The sequence below is a fragment of the Ursus arctos genome, unplaced genomic scaffold, assembly GCF_023065955.2.
Source record: "Ursus arctos isolate Adak ecotype North America unplaced genomic scaffold, UrsArc2.0 scaffold_24, whole genome shotgun sequence".
Taxonomy (NCBI): Eukaryota; Metazoa; Chordata; class Mammalia; order Carnivora; family Ursidae; genus Ursus; species Ursus arctos.
The window spans coordinates 19,574,295-19,596,864 of NW_026622919.1; the positions used below are offsets into that span (position 1 = coordinate 19,574,295).

General features: G+C 57.8%; 2 protein-coding genes across 2 annotated transcripts; both read left to right on the forward strand.

Moving 5' to 3' along the window:
• Nucleotides 1-1,397: 1,397 nt before the first annotated feature.
• HCRT (hypocretin neuropeptide precursor) lies at nt 1,398-2,622 on the forward strand. The gene is made up of 2 exons (XM_026512271.1): nt 1,398-1,418; nt 2,248-2,622. Exons 1-2 carry the CDS (start codon nt 1,398-1,400, stop codon nt 2,620-2,622), a joined length of 396 nt encoding a protein of 131 aa, XP_026368056.1.
• A 2,665-nt stretch (nt 2,623-5,287) lies between these two features.
• Nucleotides 5,288-21,320, forward strand: KCNH4 (potassium voltage-gated channel subfamily H member 4). The gene is made up of 16 exons (XM_026512815.3): nt 5,288-5,363; nt 7,248-7,481; nt 7,800-7,946; nt 8,073-8,200; nt 9,014-9,257; nt 9,593-9,750; nt 12,627-12,834; nt 13,875-14,069; nt 14,478-14,677; nt 16,271-16,520; nt 17,107-17,351; nt 17,992-18,030; nt 18,222-18,574; nt 18,859-18,965; nt 19,600-19,673; nt 20,925-21,320. Exons 1-16 carry the CDS (start codon nt 5,288-5,290, stop codon nt 21,318-21,320), a joined length of 3,054 nt encoding a protein of 1,017 aa, XP_026368600.2.
• Nucleotides 21,321-22,570: the final 1,250 nt, after the last annotated feature.

Consider the following 22,570-nt stretch of genomic DNA (forward strand, 5'->3'; position numbering starts at 1 on the left):
CCCCGCAGCTCCTCCTAAGTAACATGGCCCCAGTTCCCGATCAGTTGATAACTCTCCAATTCTGCCTCTGAATTACTTCTGGATTCCATGTCCCCCGTCCAGGCCACCCAGCCCCCCATCGGCCCCGTGACTCCTTCCTGCTAAAACCTCCCATGGCTCCCCGGTGGCCACAGGATCGAGACCAATCAGCTGAGCCTGTAAGACCCTTTGACCCACCCTGGCACTCACTTACCTGTCCAGACACCTCTCCCCTGGGAGGGAAGCTGCAACTATGAAGACCACGCCCTACTATCCCGCCCGAGCTAAGCACTGTCACCTCCAAGTCTTTGCTCAACTCCTGCCTCCTGCGGAATGCCTTCTCCCCCACCTTACCTGATGGAAATCCGCTTTGCATGCCAGGCCTTTTTGGGGTCCTTTCTCCCACTGAGCTATCATTATGCCAGGTTGCCTCCCCACCTGGACTTTGGAGCTCCCGGAAAACTGGGTGAGGTCCAATACATGTTGTCCCTCCAGCGCCCAGTGCAGGGCCTGGCAAGGAGCAGGTGCTCAATAGACATGCCCCCCTATCAAAAAGACTCTGGCTCAGAGAGGGCACGGTCCTTCCCCAGGGTGGCTCACTCTTGGCTGACGGTGGGATGGGACTCCAAACCCCACTCTAGGCAGCCTGACCAGGAAGGAAACTGGGCAGGTGGGAGGACGACACCAGGTGTGGCTGCTTTCCTCCCTCTGCCCAGGTTCAATTTTCAAGATTCTCCACCTTGGAGGCTGGTGGAAGGGACAGAGGGAAGGAGAGAGCTGGCGAGAAGGGAGAGGTGGCTAAGAAGCCTTTTCCATGAAGGAAGAGGGCCGAAGAGCCTGACAGACCCCAGGGACAGCAACAAGGAGCAGAAGGGGGAGGCCTGCTGCCTGGCTGCCCTCCCCCCACCACACACACGATGGGGCTCACAGCTGCCATCTCTCCTGCCCTAATTAGCAGCTGCCCGCCCCCCCCCATTGTCCCAGGCCAGCGCCCCAGCCAAGGCCTCTTTTGTGCTCCCAGATTCCTGGGTGCAAGGTGGCCTCATTAGTGCCCGGAGACCGCCCCATCTCCAGGGAGCAGGCGGACAGACAAGGGGGGTACCAGTGGCACAATCATCCAACTCTCGCTTCTGAGAGCCTTGGCGGCCATTCCTTGGGCCCAACCTGGAGACGGCCCCCCTGCAGGAGGCTAATCTTAGACTTGCCTTTGTCTGGTCCCAGAGTGGACGCAAGTACCCATCTGTCCCCCACCACCTCAGAGCACTATAAACCCCAGGCCCTTGATCGGGGGTCACAGTCAACGGGCTCAAAGTTCCTGGCTATTCGGACCACTGCAGACAACACCTTTCCCGGCTACCCCACTCTGAGCTCCAGACACCATGAACCCTCCCTCTACAAAGGTAAAGACCCAGGGATAGAGGGGGTGGCTCATCATACCAGATGGGCAATGAGAACGCTTGCTCGGGTGGCTGGAAAGAAGGCTGAGGTGTCTCTGCTCTTCCTCTTTTCCCATGTGGGCTCTGAGGCAGGGGCCTGGGTAGAGCCTCAGGGGGGAAAGCCTCAGCGGGGAGAGCCAACCTGCGCTAGCACAGGACTGAGCGCCTTCTCCTGAGAGCTCGAGCCTCGGGGGCTGTGTTTGCACCTGTCTCGTGCCCCCGCACCCCCCAAGCCTGCACTGTAGAAATTATTTAATACCCGTTCACAAGGGAGGAAGTTGTGCCCCCGAGACGGTAGGAAACAGGTCGGAAGAGACAGAGCGCAGGTTCCCCTGCAAGGGAGCAGGCAGACAAGACAACTTGGAACCTACCAGTCCTTGACTTGCACGTGTTTGTCCCGGGAGGGACTATACAGGGCCTCTGTTTCCCTGAGGGACAAACTTCTGGTGCAGACAGACTCACGCACCCTGTTTTCAGGTGGAGTGGTAAGCGCTTTAACGCGGGTACGAGGGACTAAGGGTACCCAGAAAAGAGGGATTCACCCTGCCCAGGGGGGTCTCAAAGAGCTTCCTGGGGGAGATGCTGTGCTGGGTGGGGCTTGAGGGAAGAGCAGATGAAGGAGCCGGAGAGGGGCCCTCCAACAGACGCAGCCTTGCGCAGCGGCGGGGAAACTAGCGGACGGATAAGTAGGAGCGCGGGCGGGGGCGCGGGCCAGCTGGGCGGGGCCTGGGCGTAGGGGCTGGAGGCGGACGCGGCGGGAAGACCCCCAGCGCCTAGCCTCGTGTCTCCCTAGGTCCCCTGGGCCGCCGTGACGCTGCTGCTGTTGTTGTTGCTGCCGCCCGCGCTGCTGTCGCCCGGGGCGGCCGCGCAGCCCCTGCCCGACTGCTGCCGCCAGAAGACGTGCTCCTGCCGCCTCTACGAGCTGCTGCACGGCGCGGGCAACCACGCAGCCGGCATCCTCACGCTGGGCAAGCGGCGGCCCGGGCCCCCCGGCCTCCAGGGCCGGCTGCAGCGCCTCCTGCAGGCCAGCGGCAACCATGCGGCCGGCATTCTGACCATGGGTCGCCGCGCAGGCGCAGAACCGGCGCCACGCCCCTGTCCCGGGCGCCGGTGTCCCGCGGCCGCCGCTGCCCCCTCTGCAGCGCCTGGAGGGAGGTCCGGAGTCTGAGCCTGTGATCGTGCTCCGTTCTGTCCCTGCCCTCTCCTCGCTGCCGGCCCGGTGTCAGCCCCCAGAAAAAGGGCAATAAAGGCGAGTCTCTTAGTGTGGCTGGTCTCTGTTCTGTGTGGTCGCGTCCCGTCCTGCAGGGGGCGTGAGAGTCCTTCGAACGCTAAAGAGCTCGAGGGCCTAGAAGCCTGGCGCTGGGGCACCTCTGCTTTGGTGTTTTCGAACTCGAAACACAGCAAGGAATCGTGCGAGGCCCCGTGGCACGGAGAGAACATGTGCATGCTTGGAGGGAAGGATGCAGGACAGACACGTCTCTCCATGCTCTAGTCATTCTGTATCTTGGCCTTTACAGACAGTCAGGGAAGGGAGGAAGAGCAAGGAAGGTTGCACGGAGGAGAGGAGTCTGGCTGGGAAGGGATAGGAGCCGAGCTTGCCCAAAAGGCCAAGAATATAAGAGTCAATATGCATCTTCCAGAATGGCTGCTGCATGGGGGTTGATGGTGTGGGGAGCGGTGAGGCGCTGGAGGGGAGGCTGTCAGTTTCCTGCAGCCTGGATTGTGAAGGCCCTCGCAAACCATCAGGCGTTAGGTTTCATTCTGTGATTTTATTTATTTATTCGACAGAGATAGAGACAGCCAGCGAGAGAGGGAACACAAGCAGGGGGAGCGGGAGAGAAAGAAGCAGGCTCATAGCAGAAGAGCCTGATGTGGGGCTCGATCCCATAACGCCGGGATCACGCCCTGAGCCGAAGGCAGACGCTTAACCGCTGTGCCACCCAGGCGCCCCCCAGGAGAGGTTCTTAATCAGAGATGGGGCAAGATTTTCCTGCAACTTTAGCTGAATGCACCCTGACCCTCAGTTCATACGTTGAAGTCCTAACCCCTGCCACTTCATAAAATGACCTTATGTAGAAATAGAGTCATTGTAGATGTAAACAAGATGAAGTCATACTGGAGGAGAGTGGACCTCTAATCTGATATGACTAGTGTCCTTATAAAAAGGGGGAATTTGGACTCACAGAAACGCACACAAGGAGAAACCGTGTGAACATAAAGACAGAGATGGGGTGGTGCATCTCTAAGCCAAGGAACACCAAAAATTGTCACAACCCACCAGAAGCTAGAAGAGAGGCATGGAACACATTCTCCTTCACAACCTTCAAAAGAAACAAACCCTAGCTTCTCTTGATCTTGGACTTCTATCCTCCAGAACCGAGGCAACAAATTTCTGCTGTTTAAGCCAGTTTGTGGTACTTTGTTATGGTAGCCCTAGGAAACTCATATAACACCCAAAAGACAGAGACACAGAGGATGTGACACTTTTAAGCAATCTAGCAGCCCAGAGAATACCCAGCTCAGACTCTGGGGGTGAGGGTGAGGAGCACTGGCCTGAGATGAATACCAGCCTCTCTTCCCATTCTCACTGGATTTAGCAGCGTCGTCTGGGAAGCCTTCACCCTAAGCCACCACACTCATCTGCCCCCGGTAATTTTCTGCTTTTGTAGTGAAAAAGTCCCATGTCTGGTCTCTCATGGGTCCTTCCTGATACTGCACTGGTTCCCTCTCGGAGAAGATGGAGATCAAAGACCACCAGTGCACCTTTGGAGATTTGCAAACTGACTCTGCCCATCTTGAAACTATCTTTCTTGTCCCCCAATTTGCCTCCAGCCTCTCTTCCCACTTGAACGGTAGCAGAGAGGAGGGTTAAATCAAGACTATAGGAAGAGAGAAATTGCTCTCCAACACACTGTGTACCAAAAACATGCATGATGCTATTAAATTCTCAAAACCACATGAGGTAAAAATTATGAGCTCCATTTTACAGATAAGGAAAGTGAGGCTTGAAGAGGCTAAGTCACACAATCAGTGAGTAGCAGAACTGGCATTCTAGCCCATGGACTTCAAAGCTCTTTCATCCATCCCGCTGCACTCAGAGGCAGAACTCGCCAGGGTGCCCAATTCAAAGTGAGGCACGATTGGGGTTCAGCCAATGGGTTAAGCCATTCTAGAAGTTGAATTCCCAGCCTTCCTGCCGATCCCCCACCGGCAAAACTAGTCTCTTTAACCCTTGTTGTCCCATGCTGGAGCGCAGGAAACTGGGGTGCTGCGAAATATCCCAACTCCAGCAGGCGGCACTGTGAACCAAACGCCAGTCCCTGCGTGGGCGGTGCGCGGGGAAACCCGCAGGGCGGAGCCACAGGGAGTCGCCGGGGAACCACGCGTGGGGGCGTGGCCACCCGGGAAGAGGGCGTGTCTGCCACGCAAGCCCCGCCCCACCTCTTGGGTCTCGGCTCCAGGTGGGCGTGTCCCGAATTCTCTCTGGGAGAGACACGCGTGGGCCGCTCCCCTCTGGGAGGAGGGCCGCGGAGAAGGGTGAGGGTGTCGCTGGCGGCCCCTCCCCGTGCGGGCCACGTGGCGGGCGCGGGCCGAGCCCGGGGGAAAGAACTTGGCCCGTGGGGAGGTGGGGGGACCGAGGCGGCGCCAAGCTGAGCCGAGAGCTGCGGGGTTCAGAGCAGAGAGGCAGCGGCGGCGGTGGCGGCGGCGCCGAGAGGAGGGGAGGAGGCAGGCGGGCGCATGGGGCGCCCCGGCCCCGCCGGCAGCGCTCCCCCTCCCTCCCCGCCGCGCTGAACGCCCCCCAGGGCCGCGCCTCGAACCCCAGCCCCGAGGCCATGCCGGTCATGAAGGGGTTGCTGGCCCCGCAAAACACCTTTCTGGACACCATCGCCACCCGCTTCGACGGCACGCGTGAGTGGGGCGAGGCTGGGGCTGGGTGTTCGAGCTGGGGCCAAGTCAGCTTCGGCGCCGGCGCGGGTCTACTGGATGTGGTGAGACCCGAGGCAACGAGAGTGGAGTTGACGGTCTAGGAACTCCCGAAGCCGCGGGAAAGAAACAGGACTGGGAGTGCAGTGCGAAGGGAGGCGGGGAAAGGGCCAAGAGTGCGGGGGGCCAAGGTTGGGGGTGTGACTGGAGTCAGGAAACGCTTTTTGTGCCGCAAAACGGAGGAGAGGCCTTGGCAGCCGCCGGCTCCCAGGCAGAGCTCTGCTGGGGGCGTGCGTGGGGGTATCCGAGACGCAGAGGTGGGACGAAGTGGTCAGGCGCTCTGGAGTCTACTTCCAGAAGGCTCCAGCATCTCCCTCCTCCAGGGGAAAAAAAAAGAAAAAAGAAAGAAGAAGAAAGAAAGAGAAAAAGATCAGACTTCAGCAGCACCTAGCTTGGATTAAGGTCACGCGCCCCCAAATCTTGGCGCGTCTGTGTCTGAGGGAGGTGAGGCAGGCGGAGGAGGGTGGTCCGTGTGACGGAAGGAACTCTCTGCGCGCCCACCCCCAGTTTGGATTCCAGGTTCAGCACCTTGGACAGCCACATTCCTCCTTCCCAGCCTCTTCTCCCGCCTTTCCCTTTCCCTACTTTGGAGAAGAGAGATCTCCCCCTGCCCCCTTCGGGCTCTCTGGCCAGTATCTGGAAAGTGGGGGGAGCGATACCCGCGGGCGGAAACCGAGCCGCCGGGGCCCTAGCCGCCTCCCCACTCTCCCCCCACAGACACCTCCCTTGTTTCCATAGCTCCCATCACCGGGGCAACGGGCCCTGGGATGGAAGAAGGAGGCTGCTGCCCAGGGCCCAGAGCCTCCCAGGCACCTTCAGTCCCCATCAGCCTCTCCACCCCCACACATTCAACCCTCTTAGCACCCTGCACTGGTGGTGTCTCAGGCCCCTTCCCCCAGCTGAGACTCTGCCCCTGGATGGCCCACAGAGCCCCCTGTGGCTTTTGCCCATTGGAGCCAGAGGAAGCCAGCTCAGGTTCTGCTCCTGGGATTGCTGGACTAAAATCTTCCTTGCCCAATATGCTGTCAGACTTTAGCACTGGGACAGACCCCCTGAAATTACCTAAAGATATGTTAAAAAAGAGGACCTTTCTTGGAAGGCAGAGAATGAGGACACTGCTCATCACTGTCTCCTTCCCCCAACAGAAGAGATTTGTGAGTTTGGATAATCTCCGTCTTCTGATTTCCTATCAATAAAATGGGTGTGATATCACCAGAATCTCTGCCCTGTCTACTCTCTAATAGAAGGACAGGATAGCGGTCGTGCATGTGTTTTGAAAGCTGTGGGAATGTGGGGGTATCGTTTTACTTTCTCAGTGTAGCACTTAGTATGTGCCAGGATTTGTTCTCCCCAGGTAACTCTTGTAACTTCCACAACAGCCATGTGAGGAAGATATATTATGCCCCACTTTGCAGATAAGAAAGCAGAGGCACAGAAGAGTTCATTAACCATTGTCCAAGGCTACAGTTGGAAAGTGGCGAGGTGTTGTGCTGCAGCCCATAACCTTACTACTGTAGCTCCCCTATAATAGCTTACCAGCTTGAAGGCAGGGGGAAGGACCGCATGACCTTTTTCAGCCCACCAGTGGTCCTTGTCCTGGTTCCAGGCCATCCTTAAGTCCTTGTCCTTTTGCTCTATCTCTTCTTACTCTCATTACAGAATATCCCAAAGGGAATCCAGGAATCACATGGAAGCCTGGGAACCTTCTGGCTCTGTGACCTCTGACCACAGCTTGGGGGAGGTACTGCCCACCTTGAAGCTAAGCTCCCCTCCTGGCCTTGACCTAACCTTGACCTCTTCTTCCCACAGACAGCAACTTCCTGCTGGCCAACGCACAGGGCCCACGGGGCTTTCCCATTGTCTATTGCTCTGACGGATTCTGTGAACTCACGGGCTACGGCCGCACTGAGGTCATGCAGAAAACCTGCAGCTGCCGTTTCCTCTACGGTCCAGAGACCAGTGAGCCAGCCCTGCAGAGGCTGCACAAGGCCTTGGAGGGCCATCAGGAGCACCGGGCTGAAATCTGCTTCTACCGAAAGGATGGTAAGGGGGCTTGGCCCGCCCTGCATCTCTGCGCAGATCCTGGGCCATACACAGGGTCCACTTGGCACGGTGGAAGCTTGGGTGCTGGTCCCACGCTGCCACAAGCTGACTATGTGACATTGAGTGCATCCCTGACCCTCTCTAGGCCTTACTTCTCCCATCAGGAAGGGAAGGAATCAGCTGACATGATCTCTGGCGTTCTTTCCATCTCTAAACCTTTGCCAAGCCCTTTGACCATGCCCAGGAACCTTGGGTGATTCAGGGGGAAGGGGTACCAGGGGATGCTCACCCTCAACTTCCATTTTTCCACATCTGCAGGCTCGGCCTTTTGGTGCCTCTTGGACATGATGCCCATCAAGAATGAGATGGGAGAAGTCGTGCTTTTCCTCTTTTCCTTCAAAGACATCACTCAGAGTGGAGGCCCAGGACTTGGCTCCCCAGGAGGCCATGGGGACAGTAATCATGGTAACTGCAGGTCTGGGAAGGAGGCGTGAATGGTCAGAGGTCCTTGCTGAAGGTCACACAAGACGTCTTCCTACCTGGCCTCATGGGGTGTGCCCCTACTTATCTCTGCACCCTTCTTCCCAACAGAAAACTCCCTTGGCAGGAGGGGAGCTGGCTCGAGACTTCGATCTGCCAGGAGGCAGAGCCGTACTGTCCTACACCGGCTGACTGGCCACTTTGGCCGCCGGCGCCAGGGAGGCATGAAAACCAATAATGTGAGTCCTATCTCTGCCCCAACATCTCTCAGCTGTGATTCTGAGGCACCCTTGCTCATGTCTCCCTGTCTGTCTGATCTCCCTCCAGTGGCTTATTCCTCCCTCCACCCATTTCTAATGTACGACTCTCTGCTGTGTCCCATGTGCCCTCACATCTTTTTCCAACCCCATCTCCCTTGCTTCCTTAGATTGACATTACTTTACTCTGACAATGTCATAAGGGCAGGATCTAGCAGCAATTACATCACCCACCTCTGAATGATAGCGTTACCTCATGGGGGGGGGGGTGAAATCACAAACTGTGGTTCTAGGGAGAAAGACCCCATTGGGGTCCTGGTATCTAGCCCTAGGACCCTGAAAAAGCCATGGGATCAATTCTCCAACCCTCTGTGTAGTTTGTGGGGACTACAGAGAATGGGGTGTGCTGTGCCAGCCTCCTCATCTCGGGGATATCCTCATCCCCCACAGGGACCCCAGATTCCAAGTGAAACTTGAGGGAGAAGTTGGTGACCCCTGGGGGGGGGGTCTAAGGCATGTGCCTGATTTGTGATAACCTTCTCAAGCAGGGTGAAGGTCAAGCCTTATAAATACCCCCCACAAAACATGATTGATCAAAAGGGGGCCTGAGCAGTAGATTGGCAGAGAAAGGAAATGTCAGGCACCAGCCCCTGAACCCCTCTCGCACCTTCTATCTCCTCTCTTGGTCATGCCTGCAGCGCCACTCCCCCCTTCCCCCTCCCCTGCCTCTCCCTTCCCTAAGCTTTGGCTCCCCTTTCCCTTAAATGTCCCCAACCGCCACCCCTCTCCCCCTAGAACGTGTTTGAGCCAAAGCCATCAGTCCCCGAGTACAAGGTGGCCTCCGTGGGGGGGTCCCGCTGCCTCCTCCTCCACTACAGCGTCCCCAAGGCCGTGTGGGACGGCCTCATCCTCCTTGCCACTTTCTACGTTGCGGTCACCGTCCCCTACAATGTCTGCTTCCTGGGCGATGACGACACCCCCATCACTTCCCGACACACCCTTGTCAGCGACATCGCCGTGGAGATGCTCTTCATCCTGGGTCAGACCCTCTGCCCCACATACTCTGGCGGGTGGGCTGGGGGGACCCACTCATCCAAGCTTCACTCCAGCCTGAGCCTGCAGGACCCAGACATTCAGAGCCCAACCATTTCTGGGTCTTTAAGTCCTAATGGTCCATGTGCCCTGAGCCCTGACCCCTTTAGCCTTTAGACCACTGCTCCCTAAAGAGCAGCCAGAAGTCCAACCTGTCTTCCTCATTCCTACCTCCAACTTCCTTCCGGGTCTCAGACTTGTTCCCAGCTTACTCAGTTCCTTGGCCCCTTAACCTGAGTTTCTAGGCCAAAGCCCCCTAGTAACAGCTTCTTGCACCCCCAGATATCATCCTGAACTTCCGCACCACCTATGTGTCCCAGTCCGGCCAGGTGGTCTCTGCTCCTCGTTCCATTGGCCTTCACTACCTGGCCACCTGGTTCTTTGTTGACCTTATTGCTGCTCTGCCGTTTGACCTGCTTTATGTCTTCAACATCACCGTGGTGAGTGACCCCTGTCCCACCCTGCAGCCCAGCCTCCCAAATTCAGCACAGCCTCTCCCATGAAGGGACCGAGCCCAACCCAGACTCAGCCCTTGCCATCCATCCATCCATCCATCCATCCATCCGCAAGTAGTTGTCAGGCACCTGCTGTGGGCAGAGCCCCATGCTAGCTGCTCAGAGGAGCTGGGAGGGTCTGTGCTCTTGGGGAGCTCGGCTCACAGTCACTGAGGGAAGCTGAGACAAATGAAAAGCTAACTAGGGCTACCAAGGCGGCGTTGGTCTGATGCCAAATGAGTGGTACTTTTCACATTTTTATTTAACAAACAACTGATGAGCATTTAGCTGTCTGCAAAGCACTGTGTGGAGCATGGTCACTGTGGGGAAAAGGGACAAGGATTCAGCCTCCAGGCAGCTAAGCTGGTGAGGGGGCAGGACTGTTGGAGGGGACAGCAGGAACAGAAGAGGTGAATGGAGATGAACATGGGGCCCAGGTATTGCTGGCAGCTGGGCCTGGAGCTAGCTGATCTCGGAGTTCCAGGCAGGAAAGTGGGCGTGCGTGAAAATGATCTGATGATCAGAAATTTAGCCAGCACCTGGGAGGCTAAAGCACCCCAGCTGGAAGAATAAGGCTCAGGTGGTCTGGGAAGGATTCCTGAGGGAGTTAAAGCAGAGGTAGACCCTAGACAGAGAGCAGGATTTGGCTGGCAGGGGCTGGGGAGGGAGCATCTGGGGGGAGCATAGTAAGCCAAGACAAGGAGGTAGAGGCTGTGGGGCGGGTTTGGAGGCAGAGTGCCAGGACCTGGGTCCTCCCATCTCCCCAGGGACTGCCTGGAGATGCCCTGGGTGGTCAGCTCTGCACACAGCCAGCAGATAGTAGGTGCTGTCGAGTCCAGGGTGAGGGAGTCCCACCCTGTGTCCCCAGACTCCCTTGGCTGTTGGGTGGGGAGGTGGAGAGCAGTTTCCCTGTGCGCTCCTCTCTCTGCCACACTCAGCTATAGCAGGAAACCACCTACACGCAGCCGGATTTAACTAGCCGCCAACGGGCTGTGGGCCTCTTCTCCTGGCTGCGTACACGTGTGTGCACGCTCCCACACACGTGCATGTGTGTATGTCTGCCCTGAGGCTCTGGCCACTCTGAGCAGAGCTACCCACCCCTCCTTGTGAGCGCACTCTCCCATCCCATGCCCACCAGGCTGTGTCACCGGCAGACAGCTGTTCTTGGGGAGAGGGAGAGCTGCAGAGAGGCCCCTGTCCCTCCTCCCAGGCAGTCTCCCTCCCCTGTACCTTCAGGACCACCTTTCATTTACTAAGTCCTTTCACGCACATCATCCCACAGGAGTCTCACAGTAACCCCTCAAGGCAGATCCTCTTCTTCAGAGGTAGACACGAAGGCTCAGAGAGGTTAAGCGTCTTGCCGCAGGTCACACGGCTAGCAGTGGCAGGCAGGAGATTGGAACCAGGTCTCCAGACTCCTAGTCTATTCCTCATTCTATCATACCACCTCGCTTCCCAGGAACACATGGCCCCCGAGGGGATGATGTGGCATAAGGGGAGATGAGGAGGAGCAGTGCTGGGCTGGAGGGAGGCAGAGCAAAGATAGAGGATGAGTAGGCACTGGCAGAGCTGTGGAGTGGAAGGAGCCAGGCCTGGGACATTCTGGTCCAAGGAGAAGGGGAGGAGGGCCCCAAGGGAGTGGGGCGCAGGGGCAGGTGACTAGAGGCAGCCCTGAAGGATTCAAGTTTGGAGGCAGAAGCTCTGGGAGCTGGGGGCAGGCGTTAAGCCCTGGAGACGGTCCATGTGGGGGAAGCAGGGCCACCTCCTTTCCAGCTCCTTCACCTAAAATTAGAGAAAAGGACAGGAGGTGGCTCAGGAGCTGTATAGGGCCAAGACTATGGGGGATGCTCCTGGAGGCTTCTGGCAGGGCCTTCATACTAAGTTCCCCAGGCGCTACCCCAGAGCCCCCAGCCCTTGCTTCCAAGCATCCCCCTCCCAGCGTACCTTCTCCTCATCACTAAAATTTGGAGGGCCAATTGAAGCATTAATGACCACAGTGAAAAGAGTCATGGTGGTAATATTGGTAACACTTACAGGCTGCTTACTAGTGCCGGTAGTTCCGTCAACCCCCACCCAGCCCCACAAGGGCTAAGACCTCAAAGCCTTCAAACTGAGACTCCCTCAGTTCCTGGTCTCCTTCCCTCAACATTCCAGCATGGTGCTCTCTGGGAACAGCTCCTAACCTTCCCCAGTCCCCAGGCCTCTTGCCTGTTCCCACTCTCCCTTGCTTTTCTGTGTCTCAAGGGATGGCTCCCCTCACAGATGCTCTCATTGCCACCAGCCAGCTCTTGTCCATAGCTGATTGTGCCTAGGACTTTGGGGGCATCAAGCAGGGGCCAGAGATCGTTCCCTACCTCTGACCAGGACTTGCTTTTTCACCAGCCTACGGTGCTAGAGGCAGCACGGCACAAAATGGACTTGGGTAGCCACTCAGATGGAAGTCCCAGTGTGTGACCTTGAGCAAATCACTAGCCTCTCTAAGCCTTAGTTTACTCATCTGCAAGCCGGGAACAATGATGATAATTGAACTGAAAGCGTGAGTTTTTCATGAGGATTATAAATGCTTAGCCCAGTGCCTGACACATATAGCAAGTACTTATATAAGCAAGCAAGTACGCATACAGTAAGTGTTAGCCTTTATTAGTGTTAGTATTATTCTCTCCTCGCTGCATTCCCCGGTCACTTTCTCAGGACAGCAGGGCCGTTTTTCCTGCCCCAGCTTCCCCTGGCTCCAGGGCATCTGGTGACAAGGCGCTGGGAGGGGCCGTGGGGGCTCCAAGGAGGTGTGCCTGCTGACAGCCTCCCCCACCGCACTCCCGCAGACTTCACTGGTGCACCTGCTGAAGACAGTGCGGCTGCTGCGGCTGCTGCGGCTGCTGCAGAAGCTGGAGCGCTACTCCCAGTGCAGCGCTGTGGTGCTCACGCTGCTCATGTCCGTCTTCGCACTCCTCGCCCACTGGATGGCCTGCGTCTGGTACGTCATCGGGCGCCGGGAGATGGAGGCCAATGACCCGCTGCTCTGGGACATCGGTGAGCCACCGACCCCAGGCTTTCACTGACACCCATCTGCCTGCCCTGCCCACCCAGGCCCCCACGCGGATGCGTTCCCCAGCACCACACCCACCACCCCAGAGGCTTCCCTCCATCCAACAAACGTGCATTGAGCTCCTTCCCGGTCAGGTGTGGGAGTACTGAGTTGAAGACCGGGGGTCTGCCTTGGGCTGACCTCACAGCCTAGCAGGGGAGCCAGACCAGGGACAGGCAATCAGAACAGTACAGGAAACACTCTGATGGTGGGGAGGGTGTTTGGGGCAGAGGGAGCAGTACCCTGCCTGGATCCTTTCAGTGGCTCTGCACTGCCCTCAAATCAAGTCCGCATTCGGTCCACACCCTGCATAGCCCTGCAGCCTTCTCTCTCCCCACCTGGCTTCCCTTTCTCCCCTGCGCCCTGTGCCGCAGCCACACTGGCCTCCATCCAGCTTTCTCACAACGGCCTTGAACATGTTTTCCTCTGGGGAATCCTCTCCCTCCCTTCTTCCTCTCAGTGACTATTCTATTCCTTGCAATGTCCACTAAAATGCTCTGTCCTGAGGGAGCCCTTCAGGAACCATACCCTCCCCCCCCAACTGGGTTGGCTCTCCCTAACCCATATGGCTCCTGGAATGCCCTATACGTCCCTTTTAGTAGCTCACTGCCCACCTGCAATTTATTGCAATTTATTTCATGTATATTTCCCCTCCAGACTGTAAGTTCCACCAGGGCAGAGAGAATGTCTGGCGGGTCAAGTGCCAGCACCCTGTACACGGGGTGCTCGATAAACTATTAGAGAGTTGGAAGGGCCCCCCTCAAACAGTCAGCAGCTCAGCAGCTTAGCCTTGGTTACTGCAACTGTAACCAGTTCACTGTGGGGAGTCCGAGGCCCGGGCTGCTCCTCACATTTCCTGTGCCTGCGGGTGCAAACCTCCCCTCGCCTCTGTAAATAGTTGCCCAAGGTCAAGCGCCGGCAGCTCAGGGAAAGCCAGCTCTCCACCCGTCAGGGCAGCTGCTCCTTGCCTCCCTCCACCCCCCAGGCTGGTTGCACGAGCTGGGCAAGCGGCTGGAGGAGCCCTACGTCAATGGCTCGGCGGGCGGCCCGTCGCGGCGCAGCGCCTACATCGCTGCCCTCTACTTCACGCTGAGCAGCCTCACCAGCGTGGGCTTCGGCAACGTGTGCGCCAACACCGACGCGGAGAAGATCTTCTCCATCTGCACCATGCTCATAGGCGGTGAGGCCGGGCCTGCCAAGCCCCGGGGTGGCCCTGCTAAGCCCAGCGTGCAGATGGGGAAACGGGCTCAGAGAAGGCAAGATGTCCACCCACGGCCAGACAGTCGCGCATTCATTCATAGCCGTTTCCTCAGCATCTACTACATGCTGGCCCTGGGGGGCATGCCACAAAAAAGGCGTAGCCTCTTGCCCAGGGGATGGGAAACCCAAGTTCACGACCTAGTTGGGGGGGAGGGGGCAGGAGAGGAGCATCAGGTCTGGCCCCTCCCTGCCCCCACCCAAGCCCAGTGGCTCTCCTGCCCCACCTTCCCCCGGAAGCCAGAGCCGTGGAAGGCAGGGTGGGTTCGGGGGCGCAGGAGGAGGCGGAGGGGGGCCGTCCCTCACGGGCTGCCCGCTGCCGCCGCTGCAGCGCTGATGCACGCCGTGGTGTTCGGGAACGTGACGGCCATCATCCAGCGCATGTACTCGCGCCGCTCGCTCTACCACAGCCGCATGAAGGACCTCAAGGACTTCATCCGCGTGCACCGCCTGCCGCGGCCGCTCAAGCAGCGCATGCTCGAGTCCTTCCAGACCACGTGGGCCGTCAACAGCGGCATCGACGCCAACGAGGTAGTGCGCGGGGCTTCCGCAGCGGGAAAGGGGCCGCCACCCCTCTGGGTTTGGAATGGAGGCCCGCGGGGACCCGGGAGGCGAGGGGCCGCTCGCGGGGACACACACCCACCCGAATCCACCTCCTTTTCCCTTTGCACTAGAGAGTACGGGAGCTGAAAGGGAGCTCAGGCCTCAGCCAATGCCATCCTCCCCTCAGCCCCCATTTCCTGGGGGCTTGCTTTGGGCCAGCGCCTGTGCTGGACACAGGGAGCTCAGAGATGGGGACACACAACCCTTGCCCTCAGGGAGTCACCAGTGGGGTGAGGGACGCAGACAGGTAAATAATTAGGCAGTGACTAGGACTCTGCCGGAGGGATGGTGGTGCAGTGAGGGGACATTGTGTCTGGGCGTAGAGGAGTCAGGGAAGGTGGCACAGAAGAGCGGTCGTTGTCAAGGGCAAGAAGGAACTCAGCCTGCTACCAGAGGCCATTCCAGGCCGAAAGAGCATTAGGAACACAGGTCCGGAAACATTGACGCAAAAGAGCAGGGCGAGTTCGGGGAACTGAAAGTCCTTCAGTGAGCCTTCAGGACCGGGTGTGTGAGTGCTGTGGAGGGAGGAGGGAGACAGGAGTGCAAGAGACAGGGCTGGGGAGGCGGGCCAGCCCAGCTCATGGATGGCCTTGAATTTAGATTTTATCCTGCAAAACTTTTAGGCTGGTGAGTGGTCTGGGGCTCTAGGAGGTGTTTCGGAGAGTAGGAGCCATGGGACCTGATGATCAGGCGGTTGCAGGAGAGGAGCTCAGAATGAGTCCCAGGTTCCTGTTTGGGCAAAGGTGTGTGATGGAGCCATCACAGGAGGAAGGCTGGACTTAGGGGTGAAAATGAAAGTCCAGGATTAGGCCAGGATGAAGGTGTGGGGCTTCTGGGAGATCCAGGTGGGGGCTGCTCCACAGGTAGATGAAAATACAGGTCTAGACCCATACGCGGGAGTAGAGAAGTCATGGAGCTGGTTGTCACGATGCAGGAAGAGTGCGGGAAGTTAGAAGAGGAGCCTGGGGAGGAAATGGGGACAAGAGGGAGAGGTCAGCAAGCCGAAGTGGCCTAGGGGCTCCATAAGATGAGGATGGATCTGTGAACATAAAGTTTGGTTCCTTGAAGGCCATTGGTAATGTTCAAGGTCTACTGTAACCCTGCATCTTTACAGATGAGGATACGGAAGCCCAGAGAGAGCAAATGGATTGCCCCACATCCACAGGGATTTAGGGGCAGAGCTGACCTAGTTTCCTGACTCCTGGTTGAAAGGCTAACCCACCAGGGCTGGTCCTTGTATGGGGTTGAGCAACCAGGACATGTGAGTGACCACTGCATGTAGTCATGGGCAGTGGACAGACAGGAAGAGACTTAGTCTCTGCTCCAGAACTTGGGTTAGGAGGTCCACACACAAGCAAAAATGAGGTTTGACACACACAGGTCTTCCTGAAGGTCAGAAATGGGTCACTTCGAAGCAAAGGGCAAGTTGGAGCTCTCCCCTTGGAGACAGCTCAGCACATTTGTAGATCTCAAGTAGCAGCTGTAGGGGGATGGCCAGAATGACCTATGCCCCTTATGCAGTTACTGCGTGACTTCCCAGACGAGCTGAGAGCTGACATCGCTATGCACTTGAATCGGGAGATCCTGCAGCTGCCGCTGTTTGGAGCGGCAAGCAGGGGCTGCCTGCGGGCCCTCTCCCTGCACATCAAGACCTCGTTCTGCGCTCCAGGCGAGTACCTGTTGCGCCGTGGGGACGCCCTGCAGGCACACTACTACGTCTGCTCCGGCTCGCTTGAGGTGCTCCGAGACAACATGGTGCTGGCCATCCTGGGTGAGGATCCCACCGCCACCTACTGCCTACCCCAGAACCTTGCCCCAGAGGCCTTGGGTGTGGTCAGGAATCTAGGGTCTGGGTTACCCCTAGTGGATATGTGGAATTCCTGCTGAGGAGTGCTCTTTCCTGGTCCCTTCACCCTACTGCCATCCTCTTTCAACCACATCTTTGGACTCTCCCCTGATCCCACTGGCCATCAACCCATCAACCCTCCCCCAGTGACTCTCCCCCAACTCAATTGGTCCTTTCCCACTGCACCATCTCCCAACTCCATTGACCCTTCCCACTGACCCTCAGCTCCATTGACTTTTACCCTTTTACTGACCGCTCTGGCCATTCTTCACCGATCATCCAGCTCCACTGATTATACTGACATCCCCCATTGACTGTCTCCCAACTTCATCCGTCATTCTCCACTGACTTTTTCCCAACTCCATGGATTATTTCCACCAATCCTATTGATTGATCCATCTTCGACCACCCTTCAAACACACTGACCATCCGTCAAATCCATTGACCACCTCCTGCTGATATCCTCTTGGTCCCTCTGCCCCAGCTGACTGTCCCCATCCCTTACCCACAGGGAAGGGGGACCTGATTGGGGCAGATATCCCTGAGCCGGGGCAGGAGCCTGGGTCAGGGGCAGGCCCAAGCTGCGTGCTGAAGACCAGCGCTGACGTGAAGGCACTGACCTACTGTGGCCTGCAGCAGCTGAGCAGCCGAGGGCTGGCTGAGGTCCTGAGGCTCTATCCTGAGTACGGGGCTGCCTTCCGGGCTGGCCTGCCCCGGGACCTCACCTTCAACCTGCGCCAGGGCTCTGACACCAATGTATGTAGACCCCCTATGGCCTCTATCTCCTCTGAGGTCCCCTCCTTCAGAGCAGACCTCCCCCAGCCCAAGAAAGCCTCACACATCTCCTCCCCCCCTGAGAAAATCGTTTCTCAATCCCAGGCACCCCTTCCATTGTCCCTTCCATGCTTAACATCTTCCACCCCCACCTGACCCTTCTCCATTGGCCATCACCCAACCCCATGGACCATCTCTCACCACTTCTACTTCCAACTCCTCTGACCCATCATCTTCTGTTGGCCACCCCTCAGCCTCACTCCAGACTCCTCAGAGGGCCCTCACTTTGGACACAGTCCCCCCTCCCCCCCACCGTGGGCTCCTCCTCTGTCAAATCCCTCTCTGAACTGGGGCATCATCCCCTGGGTTTCCTCTTCCGCACTCACCAAATGTGTCCTGAGCCCGTTTTGGCTTAGGCTCTGGGCCTTTGTCTTTCACTGCTTTTCAGATGGACTTTACCACTCAGACGTCTCTGAGTTGGAGTTGGAAGTATCTCTGACTCCATTGCACAGAAAGGCCCCACATTCTCAGAGCCCACAGCACTGATGGGTGGGACTAGGAAGAGCTGCAGCAGGGGAGGGGGGAGGTGTGAGTCAGCTTGAACCCCCCTGTGTCCCTGCAGGGCCTCAGCCGCTTTTCCCGGTCTCCTCGCCTCTCCCAGGTAACACCACCTTCCTGGGTAGGGGTGAGGTTGCATGGGGGAGAGTCTGGGAGCTGGGGGCACCTTTCCTTGGCTCCTTTGCTGCAGGGAGAAGGGAGGGGGAGGGGAAGCAGCAAATGCCAGTGAAGGCCGTTGTTTAATGAAGGGGCCTATTGTTCACTGTCCTGACATCAGCTGCCCTCTGCCCACAGCCCCGCTCGGAAAGCCTTGGCTCCTCCTCAGACAAGACCCTGCCATCCATCACGGAGGCTGAGACTGGGGTGGAGTCTGGGGGTGGTTCTAGGCCCCGCCGGCCCCTCCTGCTGCCCAACCTCAGCCCAGCACGACCCCGGGGCTCCCTGGTCAGCCTCTTGGGCGAGGAGCTGCCCCCATTCTCAGCCCTTGTCTCCTCCCCTTCCCTGTCCCCAACCCCTTCTCCTGCCTTGGCTGGCCGGGGCCACAGCCCCTCCCCTCATGGCCCCCCAAGGGCCTCTGCTGCCTGGAAGCTCCCCCAGCTTCTCATTCCCCCACTGGGAACCTTTGGACCTCCGGACCTCAGTCCCCGGTGAGACGCCAGCCTCCCCTGCCTTCCCCATACCCCTGCTGGCTTCCAGAACCTTCTCTGGGCTCTGTCCCCAGCATTCCAACCAGTGCTCGTCCAGTGCTCATCCTGTCTCTGCCCCATCTGCCCATCCGCCCTTCCTGATCCACCACACTTGCAACCCCACCCCCTTTGACCGCTGCTCCTCCCCAGCTCCTTGGCACTGCTGTCCCCAGTTACCCTCTGCCTGCTCTGCTCTGGCCCTTGCCCTCTCCCCATGGGACTGATGACCGCTGCCCCCATCCCAGGATAGTGGATGGCATTGAGGATTCAGGAAGCACAGCGGAGGCCCCTACGTTCCGGTTCAGCAGGAGACCTGAGCACCCTCGGCCCTGCTCACAGGCCCCTCCTGCAGGTAAGGGCCAGCCGCAGGCTTCACCTCTCAGTCACCTTTTCACCCGCCATCCACCCGTCCCTTCATCCACCTATTCCACGTGTCGTAAGGGCTGACCATGCGCTGGGCTCTGTGCTGGGCGTATGCAGATAAATGAGACCTGGCCTCCATCCTTAGCGAGCTCCCAATCCAGCGCGGGACACAGCGGTGTCCTCGGATAAATGACTCCAGAACAGGGTGTTAAGTACCATAACTGAGACAAGAACAAGTCTCGAGATAGGAGAAGAGGGCACCCCTAACTCTCCTTCTTAGAGAAGGGGATGCTTGTGGGGGGTCTTAAAGGTTGGGTAGGAGTTTGAGAGGCGGAGCAAGGAGTTGCTGGAAGGCATAAAGGCAGGAGAGAAGAGCATACTGTGTTTAGGTGCTAAAGAGAAGCTTCTGTGTATAGAGCTGAGACAGGGGTGGGAGGAAGGGGCTGGGGAAGTTATAGGGCCTGGAAACCATCCCGAAGAGTCTGGGTTTCCCATCATCCTGAGCCCAGAGCTCCCTATCCCCTTGTTCTCTGCCTGCCCAGCAACAGGAGGGGACCCAGCCCAGGCTGCAGACTCATGCTCTCGCACTCACCCTGCATCCCTTCACCCCATTCTGCCGGCAGGGACCAGGCCCAGCCAGGAACTGGCCACTGAGGCTGAAGAGATGAAGGAGAAGGTCTGCAGGCTCAACCAGGAGGTAGGTTGGGGCTGGCTCTTCCCCTCCGACCTTGGAAAAGAGCATCTTGGGAGATGTGCCTCATAGAAGAGCATTTCAGGGTTTAGAGCCAGAGTCCTGAGTTCACATACTCACACTAGCTGGGTGACCTTAGGCAGGTCCCACAATGACCCTGAACTTCCATTTCCTTGTCTAAAAATGGGGAAAAGAGTATGTTTTTGCCGGAGTTGTTAAGGATGAGATAAGAGCGCGCCCATGCCTGGCCAGTCCTTGGCCCGCTGTAAGCACTCAGTGACTGCTGCTTCTGCTCCTTCCCAGCTGCTTCAGGTCCTCCTGCCTGTAAAGAAAGCCTCTCCTCCCTCCACCACCGTGGGGTTCTCTCCTTTAGGGACCTGCCCCCTACCAAGTCCTTCTCCTCACTCCAGCCCTGGGAAGTGGACGCTCAGCAAACGTAGGGGGCAGAGGACAGGGAGGCGGAGAGGCCTTCAGCCCTGGGAGAGCTGGATCCTGATGTCTGAACCCTGGTCAGGAAGAGCCCAGATCTTGTATGGCAAGACTCTGCCTCTCTCTGCCTCCTCCCTGGGGATCTCTGAGCTGTCACCAGGGCACTGCCAGGCCCAACCCTTTGGGAGTGGACCTTCCCTGGGTTCTGATAAACATCAGAGGCATCCCAGGAGGACAGCCGCTGGGCTGGGCGGGGCCCTGGGGCTGGGGGCGGGACCAGGCCCCGGTTCAGCCAGATGGAGGGCCAGTCCTGCCTGGGTCACAGTTCTAGGCTGGTGGTTCTCACACATGAGTGTCTGTGGGCACCGTTAAGATGCAGATTCCTGAGCCTCACCCAATTTGGAATGTCTGGGCTGGGGCCCAGGAATCTGCATTTCGACAAGTTTCTCAGTTGATTTTTACTCCCTGAAATTTGCAAAGCCCTGAATAGACACACTTGAGTGTGTGTGCTGGGATCACCTGAGACTAAGCCTGTGTCTGTCACCTCCAGCTTTGTGGCCTCTTCAAGGCCCATTTTTCTGTCTCTTGTAAAAGTGAGGCAGGGGAGGGGGGTGTGTAGCAATAGCCGATGTCCCAAATCCTTTTTGGAAAGAGGCTGAGTGTTTACATCTTGACAAAGATAACCCCTGCCCTGCCTTTTTCTGGGGATGGCGGTGAATAGCAGTGGCTGCGAGAGAGTTTTGTAAACTGGGGGTGGGGGTGTGTGTGCACGTAGGAGAGCCGTGGTTGCTGTGGCACCTGGGGAACCATTTGTTATGTTTTCAACAGATCTCCCGACTCAACCAGGAAGTGTCTCAGCTGAGCCGGGAGCTTCGACACATCATGGGCCTGCTACAGGCCAGGCTGGGTCCTCCGGGCCACTCAGTAGCCTCGGCTCGGCCCCCAGACCCTCCTGGTCCCCAGCTGAGGCCTCCGCGCATTTCTCCCTATCTATCTGGACCACCGCCTAGCCTCCAGGATACTACTCTCGCTGAGGTCCACTGCCCAGCCAGTGTGGGGACAGCAGAGATGGGGGCCACCCCCCCCAACCTGAGACCCCCCGCGCTGTCCCCCTACCCCTCAGAGCCTGAGTCTCTGGGACCCTCCCCATTGCCAGAGGCCTCACCTCCGACCCCAAGCCTCGTGCGGCAGAGCTTTCAGTCCAGGCCAGACACGTTCCACTGACCCAGGCCCTGGGCCCAGGCCTGTCTGGGGTGGGCCCTGCTGCCTGCCCTCCAGGGAGGGGCTGGGCCCCTTGGCCTCCTGCCTTGGGTCAGCAGCCACCAGCTGGTCTGGTTGGCTCTGCATTCTCTGGACTTTTTTACAAAGCCTGGTCATTTCTGACCCTGTTCCCTTTTCCAAACCTTCCCCTGTCCTTCCCCTCTGTGAGGGGAGCCACGTGAGGCTGTGGAACCCAAGAGGCATGAGACGGAATGCAGTGCCGATTCGGCCGGGCAGATGACATGTCCTGCTTTCTCCCCAGGACCCGGAGGCAGGTAGGTATGGGGGAACATCGGGGGCTCAGGGAGGGTCCCAAATCCAGCACAGGAACTAAAAGCTGAGGCAAGAGCAGGCAGGATCTTGGTGTCGAAGGCAAGAGGGACAGATTGCAGATTCCACTGCAGAGATAGCTTCGTGATATTGTGAGGCCTTCTGTCCCAGCTCTGCCCCCACCCCCACCCCCCACCGTCCCCTGGGCCCTGCTAGAGACCTTGGAAGCAGTGTCACCTTGAGAGGGATAGGTTTGAGATGGCTGGCATCCGAGCAACCCGAGACTCCTTAGACCTCCCACTACCAGCCCAGGCTGAAGGGGCTCACCTCATTCATCAGCCCACACAGGAAACAAACGATGACCCCCGGATATGTAGTCTTCAGTTCCCATGGCTTTTTTTTTTTTCCAAAATATGAATGAGTTGCCAGCACTAAAAATCAGGAGAGTTCACATAAATATCCAGATATTCCAATTTCTCTAAAAGAATGTGGGGAGTTCTGGCAAATCCTGGGCCAACATTCCACCTGGCAATAATCAACTTGTGTTGAGTGGCCACTGTCCTCTTGAGATCATCTCCTGACACCTGGCTAGCTTCCCTCATTTGAATTCTTTGGTCTCTGTAGGTATTTGGGTTTGTAATTCCTGCCTTAAAGTGTCCTCCCAGGTTCCTCTACTCTAGCAGATGCTTTTTGGGCCCAGCAATGTCTATTTCTACCCCTGGGCCAGGGCCTGTCAACATCTCTGTTTCTGTCTTTCTGCAGGCTGTCACTGAAGGTGGTCTCTTCTGCTGCCAGCAACTTGAAACAGTCCCCACAGCACTCTCTATCCCTCCCCCTGCACCAGACCTCAGCCAAGCCTGTTCTTCCCACATCCAACACGGTCTCACTCAGGGCCCTGACTTCTCACAAACCCACCCTGGTTTCCAACTCTCCCTTACCACCCA

What these genes read in the sequence shown, in the direction of transcription:
- HCRT (XM_026512271.1), top strand. Translation starts at nt 1,398, where the DNA reads ATGAACCCTCCCTCTACAAAG. An exon ending in TGAACCCTCCCTCTACAAAG is followed by an intron (nt 1,419 to 2,247) that starts GTAAAGACCCAG and finishes GTGTCTCCCTAG; the next exon opens with GTCCCCTGGGCCGCCGTGAC.
- KCNH4 (XM_026512815.3), top strand. Translation starts at nt 5,288, where the DNA reads ATGCCGGTCATGAAGGGGTTGCTGGCCCCGCAAAACACCTTTCTGGAC. An exon ending in CTGCACCATGCTCATAGGCG is followed by an intron (nt 14,070 to 14,477) that starts GTGAGGCCGGGC and finishes CCGCCGCTGCAG; the next exon opens with CGCTGATGCACGCCGTGGTG. An exon ending in GCCAGGGCTCTGACACCAAT is followed by an intron (nt 17,352 to 17,991) that starts GTATGTAGACCC and finishes GTGTCCCTGCAG; the next exon opens with GGCCTCAGCCGCTTTTCCCG.